A 17,819-nucleotide genomic window follows, 5' to 3' on the forward strand; every position below is an offset into this window, starting at 1 on the left:
CAATCCTTTCTGGAAATTTTTGATAACAGAAACTCCACAGACCAATGACTGATGCAGGGAAATGTCGTCGTTCCCAGGGCCTGTGCCTGTTACTGCTTTAAAATAAAACAATAAAACAGAGGAGGCTTTGCTGCATGACCACCAAGACGTTCTAGAACCTTCTACGCTGAGCCCATCAGCACTGTACTAAGAATACAAGCGGCTTGAGGTACGGTGCTCTTTAAACCTCATAAGAAAGTTTGGTTTCCAAAGATACATAAAGCTGCCCAGCGGCCATCCTTTGAGAGACACAGGGCATCTAAGCACTTGGGTAAACCTAGAAAGAAACCAGGCCAATAACTAAGTTCAAAGGACTTGAGGACCTCTAGGACACGAGACTCCAAAGCTCGTGACTAGCTACTTGTGATGGTCAATGTCAGCTGTAAACGTGACAGGATCTGGAACCGCCTAGTAGACAAGCTGCTGTGCACAGTCATGAGAGATTTAGATTAGGTTGGCCCTGGGCATGCCTGTAGGGATTATCTTGATTAAGTTAACTGAGGTGGACAGACGCATTATAAAGGAGAACGGCGGGGACCCTGGCTTCAGTGTAAACTGCATGAAAAGAAGCTATCTATCAGAGCATCCACCACTCTGCTTTCTGCATATAGACTCGGAATGTCCCCAAACCCTTCCTCCCTTAAGCTGTTGTCAGGTATTTTATCAAGGTCATGGAGAAGGACTGAGAAGCCACTCGGCTCCACACTCCAGTGCTAATAGCATCACTAATGGGGTGGCTTCAGGTTGGGGAGTCTTTTCATAGCAGCCCAATTCCTCCCCAGCCCTACTGCACCTCATCAGTCACACACAGTAGCCTTTGTTGGTGCCTTCGTGGTATATCATGAAAGCTCACTAAACAAACCACTTGAGCCCATCTCAGTGGTGTGGGAGTAGGAAGTGACCTCTGTTCATTCTTTTTCTTTCTTTCTTTCTTTCTTTCTTTCTTTCTTTCTTTCTTTCTGTCTGTCTGTCTGTCTGTCTGTCTGTCTGTCTTTCCTTCCTTCTTTCTTTTTTCTCCTTTTAAAAGTTTTTACTTTTATTTTTTTTATTTTCATTTTTTGGAGACAGGGTCTCACTCTGTAGCCCAGGCTACCTGAACTCACTCACTATTGGGCTCTCCATCCTTCTGCCTCAGCCTTCTAAACACTGGAGTGATAGGCTCATGTTATAAAATCTCTCTTAATCACAACTTCTTTTAATTTAAAAGTCTCACTTTGTAGCTCGCTAAGTGACTCAGGCTCATCTCAAACCCATGACACTTCTTTTGCCTTGACCTCCTGAGTAGCTGTGAGGAAGGAACGAGCCACCACACTTGGTTTACCTCAGCACTTTGATATGTCAGGCTGAGCAAACAGCTCTCACTGGACAGACAGCCATCAGGGCTGAACCCCTCCTCAGGGTTCTGCTTCTGCCACCTGAGAACCACAATGCCTCATTTGTCAAATAGAGGAGAACCAAATCGTTTTTAGTTGGTAATCTTCTATACCTATATTAATGTTGATCCACAATAAGGATTAATTCTCTCAACCGACACAGAAGGCTTCACTTTCAGGTCTCTCAACTGAACAGCAGCAAGCAGGATCCCATACAAGTTCTAGGGACCCTGACAATTTTACAGCCATCTTAAAGAGCCAAAATGCCCAGGGTTAACACCTACTTCAGTCTTTAAGGAATAGAGACCTGGTTGTAAATCCAGAGCTTCCTCAAAGATGACAGCTAGGTTTTCTAGTTAGCCCCTCCATCTGCATTATGTAGACCTGTCCAAGCATAGTTTTTAGGTCCTTCTGGCATGGGTTCCAAATATCTGTTCTGGAATGCCAGTATGCAATGTATGTGTTTGTACGAATGTGTGCTCATGTGCTACCCCATCTAGGCAAGTGTGGGGGTCAGAGGTTGATGTCTGTTCTACTCGATTGCTTCCCTACTATTTTTTGAGGTAGGATTTCTTGATGAACCTGGAACTCACTATTTCTGCTGGACTGGCTGACCACCAAACCCCCAGGATCTGCCTGTCTGCACCTACCTGGGTTACATACAGACACTGCCACTCTGACTTTTAAGTTGGTCTGGGGATCTGAACTCAGGTCCTCATGATTGCATGGCGGACTCTAGAAGCCTGCCTGTCTCCTCCTCCTCAGGTGCAACAAGCACATGCCACCACGTCCACATTTATTTTTTTTTATTAGATATTTCTTTACTTACATTTCAAATGTTATTCTCTTTCCCAGTTTCCTGTCCATAAGCCCCAACCCCTCCCCCTCCCCCATACAGATATTCCCCCATCCATCCCCCTTACTGCCTCCCCATATTGCCCTGCACTGGGGGGTCCAACCTTGGCAGGACCAAGGGCTTCCTTTTCCCCACATTTATTTTTAAACATCAGTTCTAGGTTGGAACTCAGGTCCTCATACTTGCAAGGCAAACATTTTGCCAGCAACCACCCCACAAGTTAAGCAGTGGCTTTTTGAAAGGTTAAGTATCACTTGCCTCCCAGGAATGAGTTTCCTAGACAAAAACAAAACAAACAAAACAAAAAAACAAAACAAAAAACAAAAACCAGAAAAAACATACAAACAAACAATCAAAAAACCTGAGCCACAGACCTGCCTGAGTCCTGTGATCTTTTCTCCCGAAATCACCCACAGAGTCCTAGGTGATGCCACCATTTCAGAACAGAAGGCTGACTACAATTCCCAATAAATACTGTCCTTTTCAAGACTGAAAATGGTCAAAGTGGCTGTGGTAGACATAAGCATGTGTCTAGGATACCCCTAGATAAAAGAGGGTGGCTTCTAATAGGTTTTCTCTGCTGATGAAATAAGTCAATTCGAGCTGAATTAAAAGTATAAAAGTAGGGTTTTTTGGGAATGGCTCCCAGGTGAATTACCTGTCTTAGGGGACAAGACTGAAGAAGTCACCATGCAAGCACGGGAGACAGAGAGGTGAGGAGGGAGAGGAAGAAGCAGAGAAAGAGAGAGACAGAGAGAGAGAGAGAGAGGGAGGGAGGAAGGGAGAGAGAGAGAGAGAGAGAGAGAGAGAGAGAGAGAGAGAGAGAGAGATCTGAGGTGGCTAATGGTCCTTTTAATCAGAAACACACACCTGACACACCTGATGGTGTGTGATGTAAGCAGTTGCTAGGTTCCTGAGACCAGGCCAGTAGAACTGTCTGTATACTAACAGGGTTAGGAGTCACAGATTTGAAACCTACAAGCTTCTAAGGGTGAAGAAGAGAGACTCGGGTCACTGACACCATCCTGTCACACAGCATGTCCTAGCAAATAGCAGCCAGAGTCTGTTGTTCACCTTCTTTCCCCTGTCTGACTTCAAGACCTTACACCCCCACACACAGCTCTTGTCTGGGAAATATGTCTTGTGTAGACAGGGAGCCCCAGATTCCTGCCAAAGGTCCTCCCAAGTCATACAGTCATGCTGTTGCTTGCCAACAGGGAAGCCCAACCCTTTAAAATCTCACCACTGTTTCACTTTCCAACTTACCTGTGGTGTAGCTCCTCTTGGAACATTCTAGAACTCAAAATCATTTATTACTTTTGCCTCCAAAAGAACTAGGGGCACAGCTGAGAAAATGCATATAAAGAGTTACTGAGTACATTTTACACGCGGATCACGTGCTGTAAGGAAGGAGCCACCAAATAGAAAGGAAGTAGATCTGTTACCAGAGCTGCAATGTCAGAGGGCAGGCTCTGGAAGCTCTAAGAGAAACTTGGCTATGAGTCTTCAAATAAGTCAAACAAACAATAGAAAAGCAGAGAAAGGAAATTTATTCAATTTGGCCCACATTGGGAAGAGGAAATTAAGAAAGAGGTTCAGTTACCCCTCAAGTCCGTCTTGTCCCCCACTGAGGCGGCTGAAATGAGGATTAGGTCCAAATGGAGGGCAAGAGGCATCATATACAGATAAGCAGTCCTGTTGAAGGTGGGTCCCACCCATCGCTGCCCTGTAAGGTCTTGGTTCCCATTTCTCCTATCATGAGGTCTGACAAATAGTATGGAATCCTTTTCAGGAGGCAAGTTCCTCCCCTAGCTGGCATCAGAACTTATCCTTTTCTTCCCTCAGCATGAGATTCCTCAGGAGATCAGTTATATGGGGCACATTGTTTTCATATGTGAGGCCAAAAGGAGGGATATGAGTCAGTCTCAGTCTCTCTCTCTCTCTCTCTCTCTCTCTCTCTCTCTCTCTCTCTCTCTTTCTCTCTCTCTCCCTCCCTCCCTCTCTCTCTCTCTCTCTCTCTCTCTCTCTCTCTCTCTCTCTCTCTCTCTCTAGTTAAACTTTTCCCTACAGGGAAAACTGTCTCCAGTTCCCAAGGCAGGTGTCATTCCCAACTCTGCAATCTATTCTCACCTCTATAAAGATCTTAAAGATAGGAGGAGGATATCAAACCCAAGGTCTACTCTGAAACAGGAGGTCTTCAGTTTAGAAAGTAAAGCCAGCCAGAGCTAAGTATTATCGAGTCTACAGGATTCACCCTATGTGATGGTCTACACTGTCAACTTGAAGATCCTAAAATCACCTCAGGCACTCCCTAAACTGGGTTAACTGAGGTGGGAAGTCTCATTCTGAATGTTGTAAGTACCATTCCATAGGCTGGGGTCCTGGACCCAAAAGACAGAAATCCGGCTGAGTACCAGTACTCATTTCTGCCGAGTTCCTATGTGACCAGCTGCATTAAGCTCCTGTCCAATGCCTTCTCCAACAGGAAGAACTATACCCTAGACTACAAACTAGAATAAACCCTTCCTCCCCTAAGTGTCTTTTGCTGGGTATTTTGTCACAGCAATGAGAAAGTAGCTGGTACACCCTATTTGCTCACGAGTCACAGGAATAGGCCTGAAGGCTTATTTCATAAAGAGCTCTCCCAGGGGGCTAAAATGAAAAATTCTGGAAACAAGATGGCAAACAACTCCAAGGCATGCTGTGTAGACAGGGTGAGCCTGTACCACATTGGTTCCCTGCTCTAGATTCTAACTCTCACTCCAGCAGTGTTCTCTGCTCATATCAAGGTATTATGGGGCTAGAGAGATGGCTCAGTGGTTAAGAGCACTGACTGCTCTTCCAGAGGTCCTGAGTTCAATTCCCAGCAACCACATGGTGGCTCACAACCATCTGTAATGGGATCTGATGCCCCCTTCTGGTGTGTCTGAAGACAGTACAGTGTACTCATATAAATACATCTTTGGAAAACAAACAAACAAACCCTTAAAAATAAAAAAAAATGTAAGTGTAAAGACATATTTTAAAAAAAAAGATATTATGAAGCGAAAAAGGAGTCTTTCCCCCAATACTATACTGCAAGGAGAACTGTGACTATGTAATATGGCTTCACACAGAAACAACTGCATATAAGCTTTCTCTCTCAAGTATTCTGCATGTGAAAACATAGAAAAGATGTTTCCTTCATAAGAAAGACTGGAAGGAACTGGATTCTTTGCTTGCTGTCCCTTGGTGCTTCCTATTAAAGGCCATGCCGTCTACCCATGATGTCCTGTATTCTAAAATCTTACTGATCTACCGGCCCCCAGCAAGGGTCATTTCACCATGTGTCAATCAATACCCAACAAGCAGGTTCTCTTGGGGAAGTGTCTACAGTGGCATTCAGAGGGTGGACCCTCCCAGGAGGAGTTTCTACCTGCCATGGGAAGGATCCTACCTCCAAACAATTGCACAACCTATAGCATCTTAGCATACATACCAGGTTAATGGCATGACTGAAATTTCAAGTCAGACAAAGCAAACAAAAAGATCAGTGGAGATTTCTGTTAGGGGTTAGTAAAGACAAACTTGCTGAATTCACCACCTTTGTATGTGTTAGCATACAAAGGACAATAGCCATGCGGGTAGAAATCAGTGCATTTACTGGCCGCACATCCTGAGGCCTTTCCACTGTCTACACTGTTTGTTGCTATGGTTTCACAATCTCATAAGATGCCTCATTCCTCGTCATATCTCCCTTTCTCGTCTCTTCTATGATAGATGTGGACAGGTGCAAGAGCCACAGAGAATGTTGTGCACCGTGGCCAGAGTCACCACTTGGTAGCTCTGTTCTTTGGCCAAGTGACTTATTCTCTTGTGTCAGTTTCCCCCACATCCAATGGCACTGTCTGTCTTTTACAGAGGAGTATCATGAGCACAAATGAAAAGAAACACAACCTGAGCCCATCACATCCAAGGCCATCAAGAGGTATGAATGTCGTGGGATGCTATGGAATCCTGCCCCATTTTCTATGCTCAGACTGGGGAAGGGTTTGCAAATAATAAACATGAACCCTATGTCCTGGAGTGAGGAGTGAGCGCCCACCCACCCCAACCCCTGGAGCCTCACTGGGCCTTTCCTACATACTTTTAAAACTTTAGCCTAAGTTGATCCTTATATCATTAGGAACCTTGGCTTGAGTCAAAAATGCCTGTTACAGGGCACTGGACCACTCATCTGGAAAGATGATGCCATTTGCAGTGTTTGAGGTTGGTTCTAAGTGTAACCACTGCTGGTACTGGGAAGTTTCCTAAATATGTGTACGTTACAGCAGAGCTCTCGGAGTACAAGTAAACCTAATGGCCCGGCTCAGGCCTGGCTCAGCTACGTGCTCCAGTTTACCTACTGAAGTGAAAAGCAGAGAAAGTAAACACTGTGAGCCTTGCTGTTCCCTCTCCACCCCATCTCTCACCCTGTTCGCTCCCTCTACCTAACCCTGAACTTTATTTCCCCTCCTCAGTGAGAGTCAAGCATCTTCCCTTGGACCCTCCTCGTTACTTAGCTTCTTTGGGCCAGAGGGTTTTAGCAAGGTTATCCTGTGCTTTATGGTTAATATCTACTTATAAGTGAATATATACCATGTTTGTCTCTCTGAGTCTGGGTTATCTCACTCAGGATGATCTTTTCTAGTTCCATCCATTTGCCTGCAAAGTTCATGTCTTTGTTTTAAATAGCTGGGTAATATTCCATTGTGTAAGTGCACCACATTTTCTTTATCCAGGTAAAGTTATGCCTATAAATATTGTCGAGCAAGTGTCTTGGTGGCATGGTAGAACATCTTTTGAGTATATGCTCGTGAATAGTAGTATAGCTGGGTCTTGAGGTAGTTTAATTCCCAATGTTTTGAAAACCTGCCAAATTGGTTTCCAAAGTGGTCATATAAGTTTGCACTCCCACTAGCAATGAAAGGGTGTTGCCCTTCCTCCACATCCTTACTAGCATGAGCTATCACGTGAGTTTTTGAGTTCTTAGCCATTCTGACTGGTGTGAGGTGGAATCTCAGAATTGTTTTGATTTGCATTTCCCTGATGACTAAGGATGCTGAACATTTCTTTAGGAGCTTTCCAGCTATTAGAGATTCCTCTGTTGAGAATTCTCTGTTTAGCTCTTTTAATTGAGGTATTTGGTTTGATGATGTCTAATTTCTTGAGTTCTTTACATATATTGGATATCAGCTCTCTGTCAGACGTAGGGCTGGTAAAGAACTTTTCCCATTCTGTGAGCTGCCATTTTATCCTACTGACAGTGTCCTTTGCCTTATAGAAGCTTTTCAGTTTCATGAGGTCTCATTTATTAATTGTTGATCTTGGTGCCTAAGTTGTTGTTATTCTGTTTAGGAAGTTGTCCCCTGTGCCAATGTGTTCAAGGCTATTCCCCACTTTCTCCTCTATTATATTTAGTGTGTCTAGTTTCATGTTGAGGTCTTTGATCCACCTGGACTTGAGTTTTGTGTAAGGTGATAGATATGGATCTATTTGCATTCTTCTACCTGCAGACATCTGGCTAGACCAGCAACATTTGTTGAAGATGCTTTCTTTTTTTCCATTGTGTAGTTTTGGTTTCTTTGTCAAAAATCAAGTGTCTATAGTTATGTGGGGTTTACTTCTGGGTCTTTGATTTGATTCCATTAATCTGGTTTTTTTGCCAATACCATGTGGTTTTTATTACTATTGCTCTGCAGTACATCCTTTGAAATCAAGGATGACCGTACTTCTAGTTCTTTTGTTTACAGGATTGTTTAAGCTATTCCAGGGTTTTGTTTTTCCATGGGAAGTTGAATATTGTTCTTTCAAGGTCTGTAAAAATTTGTGTTCGAGTCTTGGGAGGACAGAGAAAGAACTGGGAGAGAGAACTAGAATTGGTGGGAGGGGGGACCTCTAGGACAAGCTAGAATGGAAACTTCCAGGAATCTATGAATGTGACCCTAGCTAAGAATCCCAGCAATGGAACCTGAAGTGGTCACCTCCTGTAACCAGTCAGGATTTCCAATAGAGGGATGGGAATACCAACCCAGCCACAAAACCTTCAGACCATAATTAATCCTGCCTACAAGATGTGCAGGGATAAAGATGGAGTGGAAATAGAAAGAATGGCCAACCAGTGATTGGCCCGACTTGAGACCCATGCCAGGAGAGAGAGCCCACCCCTGGCACTACTGATGATATTCTGCTACACTTGCAGACAGGAGCCTGGCATAACTGTCATCTGAGAGGCTTCGCTCAGCAGCTGATGGAAACAGATGCAGAGACCCACAACCAAACGGTAGGCAAAACTCAGGGAATGTTGTGGAAGAGTGGGAGGAAGGATTGAAGGAGCCAGAGAAGTCAAAGACACCATAAGAAAACATACAGAACCAATTAACCTAGGACCATAGGGGCTCACAGAAACCGAATTACCAACCAGAAAGCATACATGGGACAGACCTAAGCTCCCTACACATATATAACAGACATGCAGCTTGGTCTGGGTCTCCGTGTAGCAAAAGCAGGGGCTGTGTCTGTCACTGCGCTGCCTGCTTCCTTTCCACGAATTGGGCTGCCTTACCCTGCCTCAGTAGGAGATGCACTTAGTCCTACTGCAACTTGATATGCCAAGGCGGGTAACACCAATGGGAGGCCTCCCCTTCCCTGAAAAGAAAGGGAAGAGAGGGTAGAGGAAGGGGAGAGGAGAGTGTTGGACTGGGAGGAGAAGAAGAAGGAGAAGGAAAAGACACCATGGTTATATTGGAAAGAAGAACCAATAAAGGGTCGTGATCTCAAGTCTATCAGCAGGGTCCTGTCATGAGGTTGATGTTTAAAGAGAGAGCTGTAACACTCTTTGCCAAGCAGAGAGTCAAGGTGCTGTCCATCCATCACTCACCCATCACTGTCTTAACTTCCATCTTCCCTGCCAAAAAGTCTGATAAGCTGTCAGCACTATGTGAAACCTCTTCCTGGGAGACAAGTTCCTCCTTCGACTGGCACCAAGCTTCAGCCTTTCTTTTCCCTGAGCACAGGATTCCTGGAGAAGTTTCAACTCTTTGGGCTTCATTCTTTCATTAGGCCGACAGTGGACAAGAAGGACACCGATGTCTCCTGAGAATTTCTCCTCTTCTGCCAAGGGTTGCATTGCATTTAAAACAACACCCTTCCCATCTGTTAAAGGGATATGATTGAGTGGATAGCCATGGCATTGTGGGCTGCTTTTGTCATTGGGTTTTGTACCTAGATTTTCAAAACACCAGATAGAGAAGCCTCATGATCCAGCTGAGAGACAAAGAAGGGGTCCTGCTGCATACTGTAGAGGACGGACAGACTCCAGGCTACTCTTGTATGGAAATAGAATCTTGGGTGGAACATTCTAGAACAGACATCTCCCAAGATGTGAGGAAAGAGAATGTAGTTAGAACTAGTTGTAATTAAGTATATAATTAAGTCTAGGAGAATCACCAGTTGGTGCATGCTTAGACTAACCAAGGCAGGAAGGCTTCAGGAAAGCAGAGCCCAAACCCATGGATAATCTCTCTACAGCAGGCCTTGCTATGACCAGTGCCTGTCAGCTGGGCCAGTCTTGTGCCTAGAGGAAGTTTCATCTAACAGGATGCCCCTTGGGGGAAATTATCACAGGAAAATGCCACCACCCTTCAGGTTGCTGTGGGTGATAAGCAAGTGTCTCTTGTGAACTAACGAGGCAGATGGTAGCTGGAGTCCCTAGACAGCTTCCAGGTAGGATTGATCAGAAGGACTAAGAGTTCTAAAAAGCCAGGAGACCGGAGGTCCAGGTTAACAAGCAACTGAACAATAATCAGTCATTCAGAATGCTGAAGCCTTCAAGTTCAGGTGAAGAAGGGAGGTCTGGGAGGAATCATGTCCAGAGGGGCCTGGGGGCTATGCCTACTCCATAAACATTATGCACACATCTGTCATTAATAACTTCGTAAACCGGAATTATACAAACTTTTCCTGAGTTCTATGAGCCATTCCAAGCTGTTAAACTAAAGGGTCCTGCCAAACCCCAATTTGTCCCCTACTAATCAAAAGTGGGGTATGCAGCTGGGCTAGTCTTATAGGCCTCAGCCTGGAACCCAGCTAGTTACACTAACTTCTTTCTAGTTGTGAGGGTCAGAATTGAACTGAATGGGAAAATACTCTGTATGAAGGTACTCACTAAGAAATGCAATGCCCAAAAGTGTCTTGTGTGAACCAGACTGCCCCAGACTCAGTGGGGGGTGGGCAGGGCCTGAATTCTTGGTACTTTTTTCTGTTCATGCCTTAAGAGATCTCATTGTGGGCTATGGAGAGGAACTGGTGTTGAACCTATGTTTGCTAAGACAACTGTGACACAAAGAGATCTCGAAAGGCTACAGGACAGAGTTCAAGCGTAGGGTCCTTTGTATAAGCTCACAAGCCAATTAGCCAATCCTCCCTTTTATTCAGTTGGGAGAAGACTTATGCAATGGAACATGCTGAGCTTGGGAGGACCTGTTCCTTTCTTAGCATAAGATATGTAGCCTTGGCGAAGGACAAGTTAGAAAGATGAAAACAAAACCTGAGGCCATGGGGAAGCTGGCAGCAAGGGCTTCTGAACACTCTTGGAATTAAAGTTTTCATTTCTCTATGCAACAGACTTTGGTAATCAAGTTCTCAAGAATTCTGCGTAGCAGGGAGACTATGTGGGGAAAGTGATAGACTTCACTGGAAATGTGCACCCCATGGGAAATGGTCAAGTAGAACACAGCAAAGCTACAACCAATCCCAGAACAATATTAAAAAGAGATACCCATGCCTCCAGTCTTTATCTAAGGGGGAGTTAAGTAATGTCCCAACGGGGACATGCTATGAGAAAAGCTTATTTTTCTGGCTCTAGTGCTTTCTAAAAATGAGTGTGTTATGGCTGGCCAAGGCATCTGTCCAAAAATAAAAAGGCCACATGCAGAAACCAAGAATATAAAGGGTTTTACCCTCCCAGAAGCTCAGGAAGACCATACACACACACACACACACACACACACACACACACACACACACACACACACACCCTACTCCCATAGGTGGACAGAGGTTAGGGACAGCTAAGACAAAGTCCACCCTTCCTACACCCATAGCCAATAGCCAATGGAGGGCAACCACTTTAGGAATGAAGTGCAAAGGTCTGTCTAGCTGCCTGGCCAAGCCGTCTGACCTCAGAGAACAGCACCTGGACACATCATTTCTTCATTTGGCCAAGAAAATGCAAAACCCAAGAATTATTTAAAATGTGTGTGTGTGTGTGTGTGTGTGTGTGTGTGTGTGTGTGTGTGTGTGTGTGTGTGTGTGTATGCCTTGCAAATTGTCTTGGGCAGGTTACAAGCTACTGAGGATGCTACTGTTAATAGATCCATTGCAGGAGAGGAGGTGGTCATTAACAAGGGGAGGGGGAGCTTCATTTTGGTTTGTGTACTTTTCAAGTTCCCAGCACATAGCATTTCCTGTAAATACTATGTTTATGTTTTATAATATGTATACTTTATTAGCTGTGTGAAAATGGACACATTGCCATCATTCCCTTTCTAAGGTTGCCTTCCTTGTAGCCTATCAAACCCCTTAAAAATGCTTCAACTCAGGGGCTAGAGAGATGGCTCAGTGATAAAGAACACTGGCTGCTTTTACAGAGAAACCAGGTTCAATTCCCGGCTCACAGTCACCTGTAAGTACAGTCCAGGGAGTCTTCTTGTTTCCATAGATACTACACAAACATGCATGTAGGCAAAACACTCACCCATGTTTAAAAGAACAAACATGCTTCTAAATCTTACCACAGTACTTCCACTTCTAAGAATAATAAAGCAATAAACACAAAGTGAAATGATGCTAGGGCAAGGGAAAAGTGGTTCTTGCGGGCTAAGCGATCCAGTGCACCACTTAACTCATACCATCTCTATACCCAAGAAGGCTGGGAGCTGCATGTGACCAGCTATACATCCAGACAGGAAGCCAAGCCTTGTGTGAAAAAGCAAGGGGACCCAGCACCTAGTCTATCCTCAGGTCCCTCCCTCACCCAAAATAGCACAGCCTCTGCCTAACAGGCAGATCGCCTCCGGCAAGCCCTGTGCACCCACTGATAAGGGGGTTAGACAATTTAAAGAACACAAGGGAAACATAAGTATGTGGTGAGAGGAAGCAAAACGACAGACGTGTAGACTAACATGCTAACCTCAGGGAAGCTCACATGTGTGTGTAAATCATCTCTGTGCTCCACGTGGCTGATTTTGGAACAGTAAACTTCTACATTGAGACAGTGATGCATCACTTGAAGCAATCTGTGCCTAAACTCCTGAACCGTGAGCAGCAGTACACCATGGCACGCACGGTCCTGCCCGTGGGTGTGAGGCTCCCACAATAATCAAGCTAGGGGCACGACGGGGACAAAACCACAGTGCAGCCATAGGAAGGGCCATAACATTTCAAATAAAGCTGAGTGGATGAGATGAAGCCCTTTTAAAAGGTTTATGAATTTCTCTATTGGCTTTCACAATGGACGAAACTTACCCTCTCATTTATCCCTGGGCAGGGAATTCAACAGTGCCACCACCCAACTCCAGAACTTTGCATTTCCCAAACAGAAGGTCTGTCCCCACAAAAAAAAACAAAAACAAAAACAAAAACAAAAACAAAAACAAAAACAAACAAAACAAAACAAAAACAAAAACAAAAACAATTCCATGCCCAGCGTCTCCCAGCCCCCATTCTACTTTCTGCCTGTGCCCTTGACCTACAGGCCTCATCTAGAGCCTCACCTAATACCCCTTACAGTGTTTGTTCTTTTATATCTGGACATAGTAAAAGGTCCTCATATACTTGGAAGAACATGTCAGTATTTCCTTTCTTTATGAGGCTGAGTAATATTATATGTCCATATTGATGTATTTACACATCTTGGGCTGCTTTTCCCTTTCGTCTATGGTGAATGGCATGATTCTGAGCAGGACGAACAGCCACGACTAACCTAAAGGCTTCGGTTGCTAATTCACCCGTCCACTATCTGAGGCTGCTTTTTTGGCAATATGAAGACATTTAGTGCTGAACTGCTGTAATGTCTGCACCTCTGTCCTTCCCCAGCTGCCGGGCCAGCTCTTGGCACTAATCTGCTGAACCTCAGAATTGGCAGTTTCATAAAACGACAAACACAAGCTGCTCGGGCTCCCAAGAAGTACAGTCCTTATCTGCCACTGACAGAGTCAATGCTGGTTGTTAAAGCAGGCACTTTCCCAAAAAGGTGCCAGGAAGGTTGGGCCCTCTGCTCTCCATGCCTCAGTTTCTACCCACAGGGCCACAGTCCTTACCAGATGCATGGGCTGTGCCAACTTCAATACTCTAATGCCTGCCACAGGCTTCAGATCCTTCTGCCACCCCAGAGAGTTCTTTGGACTCACTAAGGGGATGACTTCTGTACTATCAAGGGTTGGGGAGTAAGGGCCTCCCTTGGGCTGATGTCATAGCACCACAGTAGTTAATCTGACCAGTTTTAAACTGAATATCTTGGACCTAACTAGCCCACCCTAGCCTGGCACACTTGATTGTGCACCTGGGAGGTTGGGAGAGCAGTCAGGCCCCTGAGACATCTGTTATTTATGCCTGTGAGAGAAAAAAGTAAGCTATTTATCCAACCAAGGAAGAGAAATGAATCTGTCTGATTCTATGAGCCCTTGACCCTAATGATGGCCAAGCAAGAGGTACACACAAGCCTGGTTCATCCAGACCCTAAGCAGTGACGGCGAAGGAAACAGAGCTGTAACTAATCAGATGAACCTCAAATGTCACAAAGAGAAATCTTGGTACTAAAGAATGCATAATAAACCGATAGGTTAGCAAATACAAGCAATCCTTCTGTAAAGGTAACACCAGATGTGTAGGGTGAGGAGTGACAGCATTCTCCTCCAGCCTGGGCTGTCTGCTAAACACTCCCTACACATTTAACCTGAAGTGAAATGGGTACAGATCTTTCCTATGAGGGAATACACAGAAGGCTGGGAAGGAAGGAACCAGACTAACTTCAGGATGGTCACCACTGTGGGAAGGAAGCCAGGACAAAGAACAGAACTATCGGCTATGTCACAGCCTAAAAATATATATTCTCTTCACAGAGACACTTGTACACAGATGTTTCTATCGCAGTATCCACTATAGCTAAGTTATAAAACCAGCTTAGATGTCCAACCACAGAGGAATGCATAAAGAAAATACAGCTAGAAAACATGGAATTCCTTTCAGCCATTTAGAAGAATGAAGTTATACCATTTATGGGAAAATGGATACAAATGGAGAGAATCTCATTAAGCCAGACTCAGGAAGATACATATTGCCAGTTTCTCTCATTTGTGGTTCCCAGATTTTATACAGATACACGAGATCGTACGAGCATAAGCTAAACTGTTAGGGGGACAGAGAAGACCAAGAGTGGCAGGCAGGTAGGAGATGCTTATTTTAAAAAAATAAAAATAAAAAAAAGATATGTGCAGATAACCTTGGAGGCCAGAAGAGCTATCAGGATACCCTGGAGCTAGAGTTACAGGAAGTTGTGATTAGCTCAGTATGGATGTTAGAAAACAAACTTTAGTCCTTAGCCAAAGAAGCAAGCACTCTCAACTACTGAGCCATCTCTCTAGCCCAAATATAAATATATGTATATATATGCATATATACATATGTGTATATATGTAAATGTATGTATATATGAACAGTTTCAAGAGTTGTAATGAATGACACTGAGGGGGTTCCTTTTCCTCTTATAGTAAGACTCATCTGACATCCATAGGAACCACACTGGCCAGGACATCCCACTAGCCATGTAAGCCTTTTTATTAAAACTACATTTCAATTTTATCTTTTACATGTTGTTATAGTTGCCTGAATGTATGTTTATGTGCTGTGTATTCCTCCTGCCTGTAGATTTTGAAGAGAGCATGTAACCTCATAGAACTGGGTGCTAGAAAACAAATTACATATTACAGGCTTTTAAAAGACGTTTTAAAATCCAAACTGCAGATCAAACTTTCGAATGTAATGATGGTACTAAAGCAAATAATCCATTTTTAACATAGGGGAAGTTTTAGGCCCACAGATATAAAATGCAAAGTATTAAGAATAATCATTAGCAATAAAGGCAGTGAGAGAAAGATAGTTCGTAATTAGAGCAGGCAGAAATCAATCTTTGATTTTTGATATTTCTTGGACTCAGTCTTATTTCCTGAGACTTTCTGGTCAGTCTCACATATGCGTTTCACTTAAAAATTCAGCAATAGAACTAATTCTATATCACATCTCACTGGCTCAGAAACTCAGCCTCACACGGATGATTCACATATGTACACACACCAGCTTTACTGAAAGGTCATAGAATTCAGTCTTTTAGACTGAGCACTCAAATGCTTTGTGGGTAGCTACATGGACATCATACCTTCTGCCTGTAGGCAATCACTCCAATCCCTACCAGGCCCTTCACCCAGCTCCTAGCATCTCTAGCCTGGTCCAATTAGCTGGTTTACCTGTTCTGGAAATTTCATATAAATGGAGTAACTAACACAGGACTGCATGATATTTGTTACTTTTGATACAAGGCCTCATGTAGCTGTTTGGCCTAAAACTCAATACGTAGCTGAGGAGAACCTTGAGCTTCCGATCTTCCTGCCCCTACCTTCTGAGTATTAGGATACCAGGTACATACCACAATACCTAATTTATATCCTAGGGATCAGACACGTGATTCATGCATGCTATGCAAGCATGTTCTCAATTGAGCTTCATCCCAGCTCCCAGTAACGTGTTTTCTAGGCTCACCGATGGTGTGCACGCATATGCTGGGGTTTCTGTCCATCTCAATGCCTAGTGATGTTCTTTTATGTGCGGACTAGACTTTTTTAATCCATTTATCCAATAATAATCCATTTCTCCCAAGAATAATGGTTCTAAACTTTCAGTAAATCTGAAGTTAAGCACTTGCCTAGCTCCAGCCTGGCATTCACTCGGTACACAGGGAAAGATGGCATAGTTCAAATACCCAGCTCACCTTCTCCTGGGCTGACTTGACCACACTGGATACCTCCCCAACTGTCAGTTGCAAGGACTGTGGCCGTGGGTCCTTCTGGAAAGAGAGACGCAGTGGACCCTGTAAAAGAGAGGCTGTATGAAGAGGAATGCATAAGTGTAGTTTGGATTTTATTTATTTTTAAATACACACTTGCTACAAAATCAAAACTTAAAAAACTGTAACAAAACATCCCATCAATGGTTAAATATCAGTAGGTTATGCACATGGCGTGCACACGCACGCATGTGTGCCATACATGCGTGCGCGCGCACACACACACACACACACACACACACACAGAACCAGACAATGTTGGATCTTGTTCGGCATTTGGCAAGCAGGACCCCACAAAGAGGGAACGACAGAGATGGCAATTGACTCAAAGATAAAGCAAAGAAACATTGTGCTGATCCTGCTTTCGGAGGTCATAGGGGCTCTGGCACTTGAGGTACCATCTCCCTTCTCCTCTTCCACTGCTGAGCAGAAACCCAGAGCCTGGCATCTCTCTGGGCAGTGAAATGACACAGAAGACTACTGACTGGAAAGGAACCTGTCTAATGGCTATGTCTCAAATCTTTACCTCACAGCCATCCAAAGCTGCCTGGTTCCCCAGCTACATGGTTCAATAACTTCATGCTTTCTCCAGTGAACTCTTGTGTCTTTCTTGCTTTGTTTTGTTTGTGTGTGTGTGTGTGTGTGTGTGTGTGTGTGTGTGTGTGTGTGTGTGTGTGTGTGTATGTAGATCAGAGGAAATTCTTGGGTCTCAGTCCTCACCTTTGTTCAACCTTGTTTTCCAGGAACTCTCATGCCTCTCATCTCACCATATGAACTCTATAAAGTTATAAAGACACATGCTACCACGCTTGACTTTCACATGTGTTCTGTGAATTCGAACTCAGATCCTCATACTTGTATGGCAAATGACTTACTCACTGAACCAGCCCCCTCTTTTTCTAGGGCAGCGGAAGTGAGTGGTGTCTTTTGAGTTAAAAATTTCCACTGAGGGCTGGGGATAAAGCTCTGCTGGCCAAGTTCCTGTCTAACATACATGAGGCTTTAGATTCATTGTGCTACATGCTGCTGAAATCCTAGCACCTAAGAGTTAGAGGGAGAAAGATCAAAAGTTCAAAGCTTCTCCTGACTACATATTGAGTTTGATATCAGCCTAGGTTATACAAGACCCTGTTTTGTTTTGTTCTTGTTTTTTTTTTGTTTGTTTTAAATCTCCAAATGTCAGATATATTAAATCGATGCCCTAAAACAGTAAAATTGATGCCTTATATAAGTAAATATGGGCTTGGACAGCGAATCAAGGACCGTCCTCTTAAAATGAGTTCTCTATAAAGCCCCAGATTGTTTATCAAGATGCCCTTAGATTGAAACCTTCTTTAACTTTTCCTGCCAGAGAGCCTCTCCTATCTAACTTCTGACTGGGTGGCAAGAAGCTGCTGCCCTTTGTGTGTCCTAT

At 44.1% G+C, this 17,819-nt stretch overlaps 1 protein-coding gene and 1 long non-coding RNA gene across 26 annotated transcripts in view; one reads left to right on the top strand and one right to left on the bottom strand.

The window, feature by feature from the left end:
- C2cd2 (C2 calcium-dependent domain containing 2) overlaps window positions 1–17,819 on the bottom strand; it is a 64,381-nt gene that overhangs the window by 38,037 nt on the left and 8,525 nt on the right. For 19 of the 24 annotated variants that reach the window (XM_087576370.1, XM_087576376.1, XM_087576369.1 and 16 more), the window contains one exon: window positions 16,331–16,429. In XM_087576370.1, the coding sequence (XP_087432496.1) occupies window positions 16,331–16,429 (99 nt within the window). Of the gene's footprint in view, window positions 1–16,330; window positions 16,444–17,819 lie in introns of all 24 variants that reach the window. The other 5 variants (XM_087576386.1, XM_087576385.1, XM_087576383.1 and 2 more) reach the window with 1 other exon arrangement.
- On the top strand, window positions 78–17,206 carry LOC134480980 (uncharacterized). Of its 2 annotated transcripts, XR_015633037.1 has the most exons (5): window positions 78–208; window positions 6,169–6,235; window positions 8,489–8,569; window positions 15,057–15,112; window positions 17,149–17,206. It is a non-coding gene; the product is annotated as an uncharacterized LOC134480980 (long non-coding RNA). The 2 variants fall into 2 exon arrangements; XR_015633036.1 differs by lacking the exons at window positions 15,057–15,112; window positions 17,149–17,206 and adding an exon at window positions 9,205–11,071.

This window comes from Rattus norvegicus, chromosome 11 (genome assembly GCF_021556685.1).
Source record: "Rattus norvegicus strain SHRSP/BbbUtx chromosome 11, alternate assembly SHRSP_T2T, whole genome shotgun sequence".
Lineage (NCBI taxonomy): Eukaryota > Metazoa > Chordata > Mammalia > Rodentia > Muridae > Rattus > Rattus norvegicus.